The 17,447-nt window shown below is 44.0% G+C and overlaps 1 protein-coding gene across 2 annotated transcripts in view; it reads right to left on the minus strand.

The window, feature by feature from the left end:
• PIK3AP1 (phosphoinositide-3-kinase adaptor protein 1) overlaps positions 1 to 17,447 on the minus strand; it is a 118,138-nt gene that overhangs the window by 56,400 nt on the left and 44,291 nt on the right. Inside the window, exons 1-2 of one of the 2 annotated variants that reach the window (XM_045040503.1) lie at positions 9,815 to 9,863; positions 2,452 to 2,588 (exon numbers count right to left, since the gene is read on the minus strand). In XM_045040503.1, the coding sequence (XP_044896438.1) occupies positions 2,452 to 2,588; positions 9,815 to 9,848 (171 nt within the window). In that variant the 5' untranslated portion in view covers positions 9,849 to 9,863. Of the gene's footprint in view, positions 1 to 2,451; positions 2,589 to 9,814; positions 9,864 to 17,447 lie in introns of those variants that run through there. The other variant, XM_045040502.1, reaches the window with a different exon arrangement.

A 17,447-nucleotide genomic window follows, 5' to 3' on the forward strand; every position in this document is an offset into this window, starting at 1 on the left:
TGTAATAATTTAAAAACCTGGGGCTTGTATTTCATACATACTTTTATTTCATTTTTACAGCATTTCTTTTTTATTGTGTTTTATAAAAGCATTAGCCCGTGGCAGAATTAGAAAATTTAAAAAGCAAAATAAAAAGGATCTTCACAGATAGTTTAAGGAGCACTATTCTGAGAGTAGGCTGGCTACTCAAAGTGAAGCCATCAGACTAACAGCACTGGAAATCATTAGAAATGCAGAATCTCAGGCCCTTCCTGGATCCACTGAACCATCAAAATCCGAATTTTACCAAGACACCCGGGGTGACTCACATGCACCTCACAATGTGAGAGGCAACAGCCAGAAGAAGCCCTCTTGGCTTCTGCTCTTTATGCTGTTCTTGAATGGGAAACATGCCTTATTGGAGGACTGATTTTCCTAAGGCATGGAGCAACCTATGAATAGGTATTTTACCTTGCTTTAAGATCTCTTGCTGGGCCAGCCACATACGATTGTCTTGTTTTACTGTGCTAGTTAAGTGGGTAATGGGCCTCTCAAAACTTGAACTGGTAAGGATAGACCCTCCAAAGAGAAGCAGAGAAAGAAGAGATTTCCAGTCATTGCTAATGCCCAAGTGTTCATCCTATGATTCTATTATAAAGTCCTTTGGGGCACCTGGGTGGCTCAGTAGGTTAAGTGTCCAACTTTGGCTCAGGTCATGATCTCATGGTTTGTGGGTTTGAGCCCTCAACCGTTGGTTGAGCTCTGAGCTGAGAGCTCAGAGCCTGGAGCCTGCTTCCGATTCTGTCTCCCTCTCTCTCTGTCCCTCCCCCTCTCACACTCTGTCTCTCTCTCTCAAAATGGACAATAAAATAAAATAAAATAAAATAAAATAAAATAAAATAAAATAAAATAAAATAAAAAGTCCTCATAGTAGCCCTTCATGATGAAGGCCACTATTTCACAACAGGTGAAGGAGAGTCATGGTTCTGGTTTCTGGAGGCTGTTGAGACTGAATGTGGATGTGTTTGTGGTTGACCTGGCTCTGGCTGCAGACAAGGCCCTGTCCCACCTGCTCCTTCTCCCAGGCAACATGGGGAGTCAGACAGAATGAGTGTGTTCTTCTCTGTTGACAGTCAGGACCCAACCCCAGTCCAGCCACCCCAGGATCCAGAGACCAAGGACAGGCCACAAGGAGAATCCTGGAAGCCAGGATGGGAGAAGGAACAAAAGTCTGGAGAATCAGGGAGGCATGCCAAGGGCACCATTCTTCAGTTCCGAATGCCTTCACCCACAAGTGCCCACTAGCCTGGTCTCGGGAAAAGACCACAGGTCTCAGGATGAGAAGAGTGCAGGGAAGACAGGCGGGCATATGGACAGCCTAGACGCTGGAATGCCCACCAAGAGCTGGCCAAAAAGGAGGAAACATGAAGTGGGCTGAGAATAAAGAAAAGTGAGTGGTGGGAACAGTGGACTGGGGGATACATGCCCCATCTAACGGGCTACTAGGCCCAGCCACTCACCTCAGGCCTGGTATTACCAGATTCTGATTCAAAGGAAGCTGGGAACAAATTCTCATGCCTAATTGCTAAAACACTGCAATCTAAACCAAACATGTCTATGAGCTCAAGCTCACCCAAAGCAGCGGTTTGCAATCTCCATGGAGGGAGTCCTTGCTCAACACCTCGTGGCCTCAGGCTGCACGGAAAACCACTCACTGGTGCAAGGAAGCTAGTACTTCCCACTGCCAAGGCTCACACACCCTCTTGTCTCTAGGAGACCATGCTGGCAAACTTAGCAAAGGGCTTGTATCCACAGGGAAGTATTTTACTGCCCTGAACTAATTATCACATATTTTCCATAAGGAAATAAAAAACTACCAACAGGATGGTAGGATTCAAAGGACAATGGACTATCAATTGTGCCATCACATTCAAGTCACCTGTTAACACATGTCCCACCCTGAAAACGTGAGTCACATTATGCTTTGGCATTTATCTTATCCCTTTAGCAATCAGCCTTGGCAAGTTTCAGCCAGCAAGCTTCAAGGGACTCATGTGGGGCACAGCAGTGGTCGGTCGATGGAGAAGCAAGCTCGCAAAATGCCCCCCATCTCCCTCCTCCCAGCACTACCCTGGCAGGAATAGACCCAGGCCTCTACCTCCAGGGCTGGCATAAGTGTCCGGTAATGCTCATGTGTGCCACATGCTCTGTGTTTTTGATCTAGGAACTCACAGTCTTAGATTGATGGCACATACATTCCTGAGCTCACCTCTGTTGGACTTAAAGGAGTGAGTTGTGCTCAAGGCCCAGGTCCTGGGGTTCTCAGGGAAGCTCATCTACAGAGGAATCCCAAGGGAAGGCTGGGATTACACTGAGGTGCAACAGGAAAACCCCACTCCTTTCACTATGACAACCGCATCCACTGAAAAGTCCATGTTCTGACACTGATCCACCAGCCCCAGGAGCGCCTACCCCACAGCGAATGCGGTCCGGCTGCACCACCATCAGGTTCCCAGGTGAAGTCTGCGGCGGTAGGCTCTGCTGCTTCAAGTAGGAAGGCCCCTTTTCGTCTTCAGCCTCTGTGTCAGTGACTGAGTCACAGCCAGAATCTACGGAACAAAGGACACCGCTGAATGGGAACACAAGGAAGGAGAACTATTGGGCACGTTCCACCCCCCGAAAGCCCCGAACGTTACCAAATAGGAAATGGCTCTGAACGTCAAATAAATACAAGCTGAGGGAGTGACTCAGGAAATCATGAAAGAGGACCTAATGAGGAAAAGCCAATGACCTGGTAGGCCACAAGGGTAGGGTGACAGCAAGAGGAAGACTGCTGAGAAGAAGGCCAAAAAGTCTGAGACAGGCTGCTGCCCAAGGCTAGCAAGTCTAGTCTCAACAGGTGGGCTTCTGGAAGCTTTGCCTCCAGACTTCCTGCACTGCTGGCTTTAGTGGCTGTGAGGAAAGGAGAACCCTTCTCCTCAGGTGGGGTCAAGCATCAGCTGTCCATTTAAAGGCCATCTTTTGAACATCAAGTAAAAACTGTGCTGTCCAGGAAGCCACTATTCCTCAGGGTTACGATGAGCCGATGTGCCCACTCTGGAGTAACAGTGACAAGCATTCATTTTCAATAAATCTCCGGTCAGTGTAACCGGGTTCCAGATCGGTGCCACAGCCAACACCTCTACTGTGCACAGGCTCAGGAAGGTGAGGAGGGGTGTCCTGGTGTGTGGGGCATGGCACAGAGTGAGATGATGCTGAGATGGTGTAAGTGGAACCTACCAGAGCTCTAAGGCAGGGGCTCTTAACCAGAATCCATCAACTGATAGGCTGTGTGCAAGATTTTTATTCGGGGGGGGGGGGGCGGTGCATGCGCATGCGTGCGCACAGGCCTATACTCTCTGGAGATAGTCCAAAGCTTCTGTAAGATCCCAAAGAAGGACAAAATAGTTAAGAATGGTTAAGAGGAGAAGGAAGGCTCACCCAGCCCCTTTCTTGGGCCATCTCTTCTTCACTCCTAAATCACTTACAGAGCAGCCGAACATGTCAGGCACTGAGAGGACATGAAGATGAATAAGATATTGATCCTGCCTGTGGAGAACCCACAGTCTAAAAGGGCAGGTACAGTGAGAGGTAAGGGTTATCTTCGCTGATTCCTGCAGGCTGACCTCCCAGGGAAGGAGGTGGCCTCCTGCAGAGCTCATGGCAATCAGTCCTAGTAGAATGCTGGGCTGGTACATCAGGCTACTGATATGTCCCACAGAAAGCTCTACCCACGGGCTTGCACGCTAGACCTCAGGTCATACAGGGGAAGAGGCTGTGCTCCCACAACCGTGAAGGCTGAGAGGGGTTAGGGGACTAGGCACCATCACGTCCTACTGCTGTTAACTGTGGGGCAACGACCTCCAGGACCCACTCAGGCTGGGCAAAGGGCTGAAGTTTCCCAGATAGGCAGCTTAAAAACCCCACAGCCTTGGCCAGCGGTCTCATCCTAGAGCCTGACATCTGTGCTGACAGATGTCTACGCATGGCCCCAGACTGTGACAGACAATGAGGCGGATTCCTGCTGCTCTTCCCCTCTCTGTGATTTCTCTCAAGACTCACTATTCCACAAGGTCTGCCGGAGGCGGCCAGATCTCTGACCTTGCTTGCACAACAGGAATCCAAGCAGAATTTAGTGCTGACAGATGAGGCAAAGGACTCTGGGTGTTTTAAGCGGGGTGGGGGGGTGATACTATTTTTCACTAGCCATCAGAGCCAACGATCTTCTGTATCTCTCCTGTCCTTGCCAATCCTACTGACTCCCTTCTCAGTGCTAATTATCCCCCTCCAAGGCTAACTGAAGTAATGTCCCTGCCTCCCTGCTCTCCAAGACCCATTAACTGAGGCTGCCATTTTCTCCACTGGATCTGCCCTTCCTGATAGCCTTCTGTCCTTGATTGGTTACTTCTAGAACAGCCAGGACCCATTCCCATGGACAGAGTTGTACATACCACCCAAGCAACTCTCAGCCACCAAGGGACCTTGTGAAGGAAAGAGCCAAAAAGATCAGTGATGATTAATATTCTTCTTCTGAGTAATTATATAATATCACCTCAAGCTTCAATATTTTATTATTAGATGCCTGAACTATCCCATTTTTTTTTTCATTTCTGAGGTTCTTCTTGGAAAAGAAAATAACCTCATTGAGTTAAAACACTCAATCAGCTACTTTATTTTTATTATAATTATTATTTTAATATATATTTATTTTTGAGAGAGAAGGAGAGTGCAAGCAGGGGAGGGGCAGAGAGAGAGGGAGACACAGGATAGAAAGCAGGCTCCAGGCTTTGAGCTGTCAGCACAGAGCTGGATGTGGGACTCAAACCCAAAAACCTGGAGATCGTGACCTGAGCCGAAGTCGGAGACTTAATGGACTGAGCTACCCAGGCACCCCTCCAATCAGTTACTTTAAACTGCAAGAAGCTCCCCAGAATTGCTCCAGAATTGTTTAGATGCTACCCTGAGCGGCCGAGTCCCAGGCACCAACTTTTGCCAATTCTCTATTCTAATTTACAATACAGGTACAAGCTTCTTGGGACAGACCCATTGTACAGTCTACCAGTGCTTCAAGAAAGAAGAACATGTCATTTCTCCCAAATTACTGATCTATTATTAGTCAGCTAGCCAAAGAGTCAGAGCTCTACTAAATAATATTAAGGAAAGAGCAGAGAAAATACAAATATGCCAATGAGAAAGACAGGATAATAAAAGATATGGAGAATTTTAGAAACACACTGATGTGAATTCCATGCTAAGAATTTTTTAGATTTCAGTACAATTTTTATAGAAAAATATTAATTGCCAAAACGGTCTTAAAATAAGAAGAAAATCTGACTAAATCAATAATCATAGATTATATATGTTTTATGTCTCTTACTAAAGTATAAGAAACAATAAAGTGTATTCCTATTTTAGATTACATTTATAAAAAAAATTAAACAGCAATTAAATTCAATGGATAACCCAAAAACCAAGCTTCATTCTCATAAAAACTTAATAATGTGATAAAGAAAGCATTAAAAATCAGTATAAAGAAAATGGTTGGTGAGAAGAATGACTCAGGAAATGGTGCTGGGAAAATTTAGCTATTTTGGGGTGGGGATGGGAAAACAGAGGGACTATTGCAATGCTTCCTAATTCTCACATACCTCCAAATAAAGTTTATATGGATTATAGACTGAAGTGAACAATAAAACAGATTTTTAAAATTAAAAAGATGAAAATATGGGTGAAAATTTAACATTGGCTCGGGGAAAGACTTATTAATCTTAAACAACAGAAGAAATACAATCCAAACAAGCAACAGGGTTGGTATGAATTTAAAACTTCAGTAAAAAACATTTTAAAAACCTAAAATCTAAATCATATTGTTTTAGTGGCATTAGTCATAATAGTCAAATTGGAAACAAGCCAATTGTCCCTCAGCTGATGAATGGATAGACAAAACATGGTATATTATTCAGTCATAAAAAGGAATAAAATATTGACATTGAAAACATACTGAATGAAAGAAGCCAGCCACAAAAGACCACATATTTTTTTATTCCAAATATATGATATGTCTAATAGGCAAATCTATAGAAACAAAAAGTAGATTAGTGGTTGCCTAGGGCTGGGGGCTTGGTGGGGGCTAGGGAGTTGGGGGAGCATAGCTAAGGGGTATGTAGTTTCTTTTTTGAGGTAATGAACATATTCTAGAATGAATTGTGGTGATAGCTGCAAAAGTCTGTGAATATACCAAAAAAAGCCTCGCTGAATTTTACACTTTAAATGGGTAACTTGTATATTATATGAATTACATCTCAATAGAGTGTTACCAAAAAATCCAGTGGCAAGTCACAAACTGGTTTAAAATTAGAAATAAACAAGCCAAGGGGCTAATTTCCTTAAGATATGAAGAGGTCACAGAAATGTCTTTTAAAATACCCAATAAGTAGATAATTCACTAAGGAAAAAAATACAAATTACCTCTCCATCTAAAAAACAAAATAAACCATCATTCATTATCACTAATGATCATGAAAATAAAATAAAGTAACATTTTATATTTACTGCTATTTTACCTTTTCAAGTTAGGAAACTTTTGAAGGTGAGGTAATATACTCACTCTCATTTGATGCTGAGGGAAGTATAAACTGGTAAGACCTTTCTGGAAAGGCATGTGTTCATATGCCGAGAAAGAGAAAGGTTTTGGTTTTGGTTTGGTTTGGTTTGGTTTGGTGTTTTGTTTTGTTTTGTTTTGTTTTTTGTTTTGTTTTGTTTTGTTTTGTTTTGTTTTGTATTGTTTTGTTTTGAGAGAAAGAGAGAGAGAGAGCATGAGCAGGAGAGGGATACAGAGAGAAAGAGAATCCCAAGCAGGCTCCAGACTCAGCGCAGAGTCCAACACAGAGCTCGATCTCACAACCAGATCATGACCTGAGCCAAAATCAAGAATCAGACAGACTCTCAATTGACTGAGCCACCCAGGAGCCCCTGAAAGAGAAAGTCTTTAAAGTGTTCATACCTTTGGCCGCATAATTCTACTATAAGTCTCTCTTAAGGGGGAAAATAAATGTTCAAAATGTAGATAAAGACAATGAACAAAGATGTCTGCTAAGTCACTCTTCATATCCATGAAAAGTGGAAAACAACCTAACTGATGAAAGAACATTTAAAAATATTTTTAAAAGAGTTTTAAGTATGGGGCGCCTGGGTGGCTCAGTCGGTTGGGCGTCCAACTTCAGCTCAGGTCACGATCTTGCGGTCCGTGGGTTCGAGCCCCGCGTCAGGCTTTGGGCTGATGGCTCAGAGCCTGGAGCCTGCTTCCGATTCTGTGTCTCCCTCTCTCTCTGCCCCTCCCCTGTTCATGCTCTGTCTCGGTCTCAAATAAATAAATAAATAAATAAATAAATAAATAAATAAACGTTAAAAAAAAAAGAGTTTTAAGTAAAAGCTTATGACATTATGTTAAGCAAAAAAGCAGGATATGGAATCATATATCTTATAGTGTCGGATATCAACTATATAAAGAAAAACGCATTTAAAAGGTCAGAAGAAAATCTGTCCTTGGATTGTGCATGGCCCCTCTTCCCTCCCTCCCTCTTTTCCTCCTTCCTTCCTACCTCCCAACCTTCCACGTGTTTTCCTATTTTACACAATGAGAAAGCACTTGGATAATGGGGGTTGGGGTACAGAGAAAAGCAGCAACTGATTCCGTTGGCTAATCATGTCACTAGCTTGGCATAAATGAGATTGACCCTAACAGTGCGGCACTTGGCAGTTATTCCCCAGCATTCAGATGGGGCATATAAACAATTCCTTCCAGTAGGTCTATTCATTTAGTCACCTGAAATGAATTCACTCCCAGCAGCTAATTCACTTCAGGAAGTCAGGCAGGATGCCATTCATTCTGCCGGCTGATTCTGGAGGCGCTGATTGACAACACTATCGCTTGCGTTTCTTCAGCCACATCTGCCTCTTCCACAGCGTACTACAGACTGGGCCAGGCCAACCACTTCAGCAAATCCAAAGTTTCCTTTCAAGGAAATGCCAACCCAGACATAAGCACCCCTGAAACCCACCTGACAGAGTGACATGGCACCAAGCTTTGCCACGTAAGTATGCAGATCCCTTGTGACCCTCCCCACCTTGAAGATAATACCACCTTTTTTTCTAACGTTTATTCGTTTTTGAGAGACAGAGAGAGACAGAGCATGAGTAGGGGAGGGGCAGAGAGAGGGAGACACAGATCTGAGAGCCTGATGAGGAGCTCGAACCCATGAGCTGTGAGATCATGACCTGAGCCGAAGCCGGATGCTTAACCAACTGTGCCACCCAGGTGCCCTCATAATACCACCTTTGCTGTCCTGAGACTCAAATAATAAATGTTTGAGTGAAGGCATTCCGAAAACCCCAAGGACCCCGCACAATGTAAAGTACTATTAAGACACCAATAGTATCCTCACTGCTTTAAAATTGAACAATATTTTCTCAGCTTTTACGAGGTCCACAGGAACTCTGGAGAAATCATAGAAAAAAAGACTTCCTTTGTACATCTGCCCCCCCCCCACACACACACACACAAAGTCTTATCTATAAAGGATCCATGTGGCAAATACTCCTAGGATTCAGTGGCAGGAAAAGTTTGTCTCTTCAGAGAACTTGCCTGTTTTCTCTTACTAGACCACAAGAACAGGCTAACACGGTGCATTTCACTTTTTGCCCTTACTTCCAGACAGTTCGGTCATCATTTTGGTTCTTAACTGCTGTTAACACTCTCACCCAGGTCCTTGGTCATGCCTATTTGTCTTTAATATTGTGTTTAATTTTGGAGGCTGCTCCAAATTCTTTGGGGATCTAGGGAGGATGTGAATCAATGTTTCTCAAACTGGTATCTGCCAGAAGTCCTCCCCTATAGTCCTTATGAGAATCTGTGCTTGGGCTTTAAATTTAGATGGTAATGCCTTTAAAGTAAAAGGCAAACACGTTCCAAGTTATCTAGATGACCATGTTATAACTGGGTCCTGCCATAGGATTGTGGTGTCCGTGTGTGTGTGGAGGGGGTGGGTTGCAATCATTTTGCAGCTAGATTGTGCTATTCTGAATGTCAGAGGCTAATGAGCAAAGAGGAGAGGGGGCAGGGCAATGTGCAGAGGAGGCATTTGTGCCCCATGAACACCAGAAGGTTTCCCTGTACACTACTTCATATAGAGAAATGCGGTGGGAGATCCAAGTCCCAAAATAACACAGGGGAGCTGCAGCAACCCCCTCAATGGAATCAGTGAGCACCACAGCCTCGTGCCATTTTCATGATGCTTCCTCAATAAACCAGCATCGTCTGATGAAATAAATATAGTCAGTATGCCTTTTATTTGTTTCATACCTATATTTGTATCTTGCCCATGTTCTGCTTTCAGAGTTGGGAAAGAATACTAAGCGTAAGAATACTAAGCCTAAGCGTAAGGAATATGTTCATACATAGTTAAACAACATCAGAATAATGGGTTTTTTTTCCCTCTGTGAAGGAGTCTACACATTATTTGGGTCTATAAACACCATGAGTTTTAGGGGCACCTGGGTGGCTCGGTCGGTTAAGCATCACATTTTTGATTTCAGCTCAGGTCATGATTTCACAGTCATGAGATCAAGCCCTGCCTTGGGCTCCTCATTGGGCCTGGAGCCTGCTTAGGATTCTCTCTCTCTCCCTTGCTCTCGGCCCCTCCCCCACTCACACATGCTCACACATTCTCTTTCTCTCTCTCCAAATAAATATTTTTTCAAGCTATGAATTTTAAATGAAATGCATATATGTATTCACCTGTATCCCCACTGCACCACGTGGAGCCACTCATACTAGGTCAGAGGATTGATTGCTGACAGATTCCTTCCTACTAATAATAACAATAAAAGTTACCATTCATTGAATACTGTGGTGACTGCTTAACAGTCTTAATCTCATTTCATACTTACAACAACACTAGGAGATAGGATTCAAGACCCTATTCTCATTTTATAGATGGAAACATGTGCCTGAAGGACTCAAGTAAGCAAGCAAGCAGGAATTCACCCCCAGGGGTCTGTGTCTGGCCTCGTGTTTGGATGGGTCCAAGGCAGGAAGCAGCTGTCACCTGCTATTCCTGGTGTGGGGTTGTGGCTGCAACTCATGAGACACAATGTGGGCTTTTGCTCACCAATGCCTGGTGATGCTGTCTTGTTCTGAGCCATGCTGCCTTGGGTTAGGTGTGCTGTGACCTGCAACCGGGGCCAATAGGCACATCCTGAGAATGGGGTTTAAGTCAAGAGACGCTGAACATCAATGGAACCAGCCAGGATCTTGCAAGTTCAAGGGGCCTCTGACGCAAGGCTGCACTCTCTTACTTCCCAATTAAGTTTTCAGACCATTAAGTTTGCTGTCTTTTTCCTGCACATTGTCTGGCACTCAGTCAGGACTATGGCATTTTGATAGTCTGCACGAGGGCCAGAGAATGGTGTTTGCTGATCTTGGAGAGTTTCTTCAGAATACACAAGCTAACTTTTCTTTGTAAGGTAGTGCTAAACTTTGGGAAAACTATAAACAAGGATCATTCTTAAAAATAATCGCATCTGGGGGCACCTGGGTGGCTCAGCCAGTTAAGTGTCCAACTCTTGATCGCAGCTCAGGTCATGATCTCACTGTTCATGAGTTTGAGCCCCACATCAGCCTCTGCGCTGATGGCGTGAACAAAGCCTGCTTGGGATTCTGTCTCACCTTCTCTCTGTCCCTCCCCCCATTGTGCTTTCTCTATCTCCGTCTTAAAATGAATAAACTTAAAAAAAATACACATTTGTTGACCATTTACTATACACCAGGAACCAGGCAAGACCCTTAACATATAAGGTTCCATTTTATCACAACTAAGAAGAGATTGATATGACTCTGCCCATTTCACAGATGTGAAAACTAGGGCACGGAAATTTAAGCAAGTTGTCCAAATCATTCAAGTGCTTGCTGTGTGAAAATTTAACCCCCAAATCCATGCTCTTGTGCACTTTTACAGTGTTTTCCACACTCTGACCCACATAACCTGGTGTACAGGAGATGATTCCAAAGTGAACAGCAAATATTCAGTGACACTGAACCACATGGTAGAAAGCAATCCCCTTTCAATTCTTTCAATCCCACTATATCAAGAAGACCTGGTATGATAAGAGGATGCCTTTAATAGCTCTTTCACATGCTTTTCTTTTTCTCCCTTGGTACAATGGTGAGAACAAGGCCTTAACCCCACAGACTTCTATAGGCTCAAGTATCCAGTAAAACTTAATACCATTGTTTGATTTTTATTGTCTTTATTTTTAAAGTTACCTTTTTCAACATTAAAAGATTCTGGTTTTTCAATTATAGTGGCAAAGTTTCCTTTTTTTTTTTTTTAATCGATAGAGAGAGGGAACAGGTGAGTGAGGGCAGAGAAAGAGAGGGAGAGAGAGAGAGAATCCCACAAAGGGCACAGAGAGAGAGGAAGAGAGAAAGAGAAAGAAGTTTGGCTCACCCAATGTGGGACTAGAACTCACATAATGACATAATGACCTGAGCTGAAGTCAGGTGCTTAACCGACTAAGCCACCAAGGCGCCCCAAAATTTCCTTTTAAAATAAATTTACGTAGGGGCACCTGGGAGGCTCAGTCGGTTAGGGGTCTGACTCTTGGTTTTGGCTGGGGTCATGGTCTCGAGGTTCATGGGTTTGAGCTCTGCAACAGGCTCTGTGCTGACAGTGCAGAGCCTGCTTGAAATTCTCTCCCTCTCTCTCTGCCCCTCCCCTCCTCATGTTCTCTTTCTTTCTTTCTCTCTCTAAATAAAAAATAAACTAAAAACACCTTTTTTAAATAAAATAAGTTTACTTAAAAAACACGAAATGACTCAAAGACAATATTGGTTTTTTTTTTTTGTTTTTAAGTAGACTCCATGCCCAGTGTGTGGCTTGAACTCATGACCCTGAGATCGAGTCACATGCCCTACCAATTGAATTGGCCAGACACCCACAAAATAGTGTTAATAGTACAATGGAAATAGATAGCGGTTGAACAACATTGTGAACGTCATTAACGTCACTGAATTGTATATTTAAAATTGGTTAAAATGGCAAATATATATCATATTTTGCCACATTTAAAAAATTGATAATGTAATATACCCAAACCAAAAAACCCATTGAATTTTACCCTTTAAACGGGTGAACTGCACGGCATATGAATTATATCTCAATAAAACTGTTGAAAAAGATAAATCAAAAGCCATGTTGATAATTCTCACGTGACTGAAGTTTGAAGAAAGGTGAATTATGCTGTACTGCTCCCGTTTTGTTAAGCTAAATTCATCGGTAATTTTTAAAATAAGGTAAAGGGAGGAAGAGAGGAAGAAGACCTGAAGTATGAACATACTGAATCCAAGTTTTGGATGAGAAGGAAAAAGAAAGTGAACAAAGAAAGAAACGAAGGCGATACATTTCAGCAGAGAATGAAAAGCTTTCTACCAATATAGCCCCAAATGGCATGAAACAGAAATGATCATTAGGGCGACTCCAATTGTGGTCACCGGGGAATGTGTGTCCCTGGGCTGGAATGAAATAGGAGAGGATCGTCAGTTGTGTCCAAGATTTCCAGTGCAGCTGTTAAAAGAAAGAGTGAAGAAACTCAAAGATTTCTTGGAAGGATGCAGACATGAATAGCCACGAAACCCAGGTAGCGGGGTCCGGGAATAAAAGCGGCCATATTCTCTCTGCATTTGCATCCTGGGTCAGGGACACAAATTTAACTATCACACAGGTGAGGCAGGAATATAGAGAGTTGCCTGAAGTCTGGAGAAACTTCCAGTGGCTTTTCCAATGTCAGGATGACATTTCTCAACTATTATGATTTTCACCCATCCTACCTAAGCTACAATGTTGAAACCATAAAACGACCATGCCTGAAAGCCTGACATAAAGCTTTCTGAAGCCTGAGCTTCCAGATGACCTAGCAAGCACCTACTGAACATGTTAGACGTGGGTCCCATTGGGGACTATACAATGTGTCCTCCACAGTCTTGGCCTTCAGCTTACAGCTGAACTGGGAAGAGGAAGCTCCATGGGAAAAACATGACAGAACTATGGAATCCCTTACCAGCAAGCAGCAGCCTGTGTGGTGAGACCATAACCACAACAACATGAAGTAAGTTATGTTTTAAGTGTTTAAAATGTGCTGGTGCAAGAAAAATAGAACAGAAGTTTCAGAAGTTGAGAAAACCTTCCTGAGGGATGAAGAAGGCAGGTTAACTTTCTTTAATTGATTCAAATAGTAGCTGGATGCTGAGATGACCCTTTGGTGAAGAAGGTACATTTTCCATTTAAATTAATAAAATAATTCATAATTCTTTCCTTTATTCCTTCCACATATAGTCATTGCCTATCAATGAATAATAAATATTCAAAGCATATCTTAGGACCCCCAAGAAATGTAGGGGTGAGAACATTTCTGTCTTCCCTGGCAGTGGGGGGATCACTCAGGCAAAAAACACAGGACAGCTGCTCTCAACCTCCAGAGACAAATGAGAACAGGAATAACTTAAAAATAAATAAATAAATAAATAAATAAATAAATAAATAAATAAATAAATAAAAACCTCATGAGAGAAAAGCAGGAATTTATCAATAAAACACAGTTTATGGCCACTAGAGGATCAAAGCAGAAAGGATATCCCCAAAGAAATGACAGGTATGGAGTTGAAAGGCACAGAGAATGTGGACATGGGGGCAGGGCGACTTTCCTGGCAGAGGTAAAGGCACGATTAAGGACACAAAGGCTTCACAGCAGATGATGCGTTTGAGCCACAGGAAGCACTGTGGGGGTACCTTCTATATGGGGTAAGAGGGGAAAGGGAATGAGAGGGCCCTGAATGCCATCTCAGGGACTTTGGTTGTGTATCAAAGACCTGTCAGCAACACTACTCAGGAGAAATGGCCATTCTGTAAAACACAGATTGAAAATATAGTTTCATTTTTCTAAAAGTGGATGAACTTTGCTTGTTTTTCAAAATAATTCCAGACACACAAGCAGAGTATGTCAGCTCTTTTGTAAATCTTGGTCAGAATCAAGAAGGGGAGTGGCTGACCACCCAACACACAAACAGTGTGGAGCAAACAGTGCCTCCAAATAAATAAGAAAACATAAACTGGAGGCTAACAAACTGTTGCCAAGCCAACATCCTGCTCTATCGCTTTCTCGAACGAATGAGATGCTATAATTAACCTGATGTCTGAGAGTATACCACAAGCATGGTTCACAAAATGCTTACAAAAATGATTCTCAAGTAGACTAAACATTTCTCCTACCATGTATTTTGTTTCTACGCTATGAGCTTACAAAATTAGGGTTATGGTTATTATGTCCTTAGAAAACGCAGAGGGAGACCTGAGGCCTAGCCTCGTCCCCAAGTTCCAAATGTGTGCATCCAAATAAAGGAGGCTTTGCTCCCTGCAAGAGCATGTGGATTCTGGGGCGAGGTGAGAGGCTTGTAATGGCGGGACTCAGGTTCTGGGTTTCTGTAACCCCCCGCTTCCTGGCAAACATCAAGAGGGCTTATTCATTTTAGTCATCACCCATGGGTCTTTCTCCCCACTTGTTCACCCACCTTGGTTAGTGGGTACTGAATTTTCCTGTCCGATGAACCCCTTTCTCTTAAAAAGCTCCCAACCCAGTGACAAGTATACCCAAGCTACAGGTCACCAACCCCCCCAACAGAGTCACATACAGTCATCAGTCTGAACGGCGGTAGGAGGAGTCGGAGGAATGCCTTACCCACCACCTATCTTACTGGCATTAAAGTCGGGTGGGGGGAGGTGATGATTGTTTAGAGATTAGAGTTAGAATGAGTTCATTAAAGTGATATCAATCGTTGGCCATGTCGCCTTCATCATCTCATCCTCGTGATGTTAAAAAGGGAAGGCAGGGAGTCCTGCGGGCATATCCCCAACTCAGACTTTCAATAAACTCATGGTGGCCACTCTGCCTCCCTGGAAACAAGGAGAAAGCAATAGAAAGGAGGAGCAAGAATGAGCCCACTCCTCCCATAAACCCAGGCTGACTTTCTGAGGTGGTCGGTGTTGCTGACTTTCCCAACACAGGCCAGCTCACCTGTCGCATTCAACCCGCTTTGCCATCCAGATGTTCTGTGCCAGCCGCAGATTCCTGAGGTGGCCCAGGTTCATTACAAGCCGGTGGATATGCAGCGCAAGGTAGAGGGTTCTGATCAGGACTCTACTGTACATCAACGCCAGTCTTCCCCAGCTCACACAGGTAAGGAGTCCTTGTTCCTTCCTTCACCAGGTTAATTCCCCTGGCCCCCCTTCAAGTTCAGGATAAGGGTGCTGGACGGGAGAAGAGGAGACCTCAGGACTCTCAGATCTCTATCCAGCCCCCACCCAGTGACTCTAAATGAACTGGTCAAAGTGTTAGTTTTGTTTTGCTTTAAAGCGAAAGATGAGGGCTCTTTCCTTCCCCTCCCCAACACACCCTACCTGCTCTTCAGCTTGAATAAAAATAGCCCCACAGATGAGGCTGCCATGACAACCAAAGTGAGCTTGACAGCCTCTCCTGCCCCCCAGCCTTGCTGGGCCTCTCCAGCCCTCTCCCAACTTCAACCTGCAGGAAACCTCCCTGAGTACCAGACCCAAACTGCTCCGTCCTCATCCAAGAAGCCAAGGGTTATTTGGAGTTCTCGCACCACCCAGTGCCTCAGAAGTTTTTAATTTGTTCTCATTTGTTCCTTTCAGTGTCCTCAGCTACTGAGGACTGTCTCCACCTTGCAGATGGAAAACGGAGGGCACAAGGACATGAAATGACTCGCCCTAGGTCATCAGCAGTGGGTTTAATGGTAGAACCAGATTTAGAACTCAAGGTTCCCGTTTCCTAACCAGTTCTCAGTCTGAAGGAACAATTGATCTCAGGAAAGATGACCCCAGGAGAGAAACAATTCCTCCGGGGTGAGCTTCTCCCTGGCCACAGACAGAAGTCCCTCAACCAGTCTCTGAGATAAATCTGGGAAGGGTTGCAGAAACCCACCTCTACCCTGGATCCAGCATCTCTGGGGATGCTCCAAGCACAGCTTTCATGGGCCAAGTTTATCAAAATCCTTAAGAAGCGTCATCCATACCTGCATTCCAAAATCCACCCCTGGGGAGAAGGCTCTCCACCAGGAGGGCTCTCAGGGCTGGAAGCCTGTAAGCCCCTGTTTCATCCTTCAGGAAACCCCAGTGTTGCTAACAAAGCAGGAGGTACCACAGCCCCCATGAAGGCTTCCTCTTTCTTCACCTCTTTCCGATACTTATAAATGTGCTTCCTCTCTCTATGTAAATTTCGTTCAAATGGCAGGACATACGCTTGTAATGAGGCCATTAATAACTACTCTTTAAACAGCCTCTTCTGAGTTTCCTGGTTCAGAAATCAATTCTAATCTAAACAGACACTGATGTCTAGATTTACTGGTGTGAGGACAAATGGGCTTTGTGTGGCGCAGGCCACAAAAATACAGTTTATTTTCACCCGGCCAAGAACTGGGAGACCAAAGGCAACTTTAAAAAAAAAATTTTTTTTAATGTTTATTTCTTTTTGAGACAGAGTGTGAGCTGGGGAAGGGGCAGAGAGAGAGAGGGAAACACAGAATCCAAAACAGAATCCAGGCCCTGAGCTGTAAGCACAGAGCCCGACACAGGGCTAGAACTCAAGAACCATGAGATCATGACCTGAGCCGAAGTCAGACATTTAACCAACTGAGCCAGTCAGGAACCCCAGGCAACTTTTGCTAATAGAAATGAGCTTAGGAAATTGTGAAGAAAACTTTTCTTTTTTCTACCATTCCACTGTCACACTTGCAGGAAAGGCTGAGGTGAGGTTTACTTGCCCCCACTGTGGCTGACAGCGTCCTAACCAGCTAAAACTGGGAAACTGGACTGGTCAGTTTCACTTTCCGTTTTTAGAAAGGGTAACTTTCTCTCCCTCCTCACCCCGAAACGCTGCATCTGAACTCACAGTAGGATCAAGCTGAGGGGGGCACATGCTTCTCAGCGATCAGCTTTACAAAAACTACACGGGGAGCCTGGGTGGCTCAGTCGGCTAAGCATCCCACTCTTGGTTTTGGCTCAGGTGTTGATCTCGTGGTTCATGAGTTCAAGCCCTGCATCGGGCTCTGCAGTAGAGGTGCACAGCCTGCTTGGGATTCTCTCTCTCTCCCTCTCTTTCCGCCCCTCCCTCCCTCCCTCCCTCTCTCTCTCTCTAAACAAAATTTAAAAAATTAAAAAAAAAAAAAAAATACAAAACAACAAATGGGCCAAAATAGAAACTCAGCCCAGGGGCTGCTGTTTGCCCCGCACCCTAGTAATTAAAACCTCTGCTACTAAAGGCATGGCTCTATAGATATTATATACTATTTTCTAGTAACA

This window comes from Felis catus, chromosome D2 (genome assembly GCF_018350175.1).
Source record: "Felis catus isolate Fca126 chromosome D2, F.catus_Fca126_mat1.0, whole genome shotgun sequence".
Classification (NCBI taxonomy): domain Eukaryota; kingdom Metazoa; phylum Chordata; class Mammalia; order Carnivora; family Felidae; genus Felis; species Felis catus.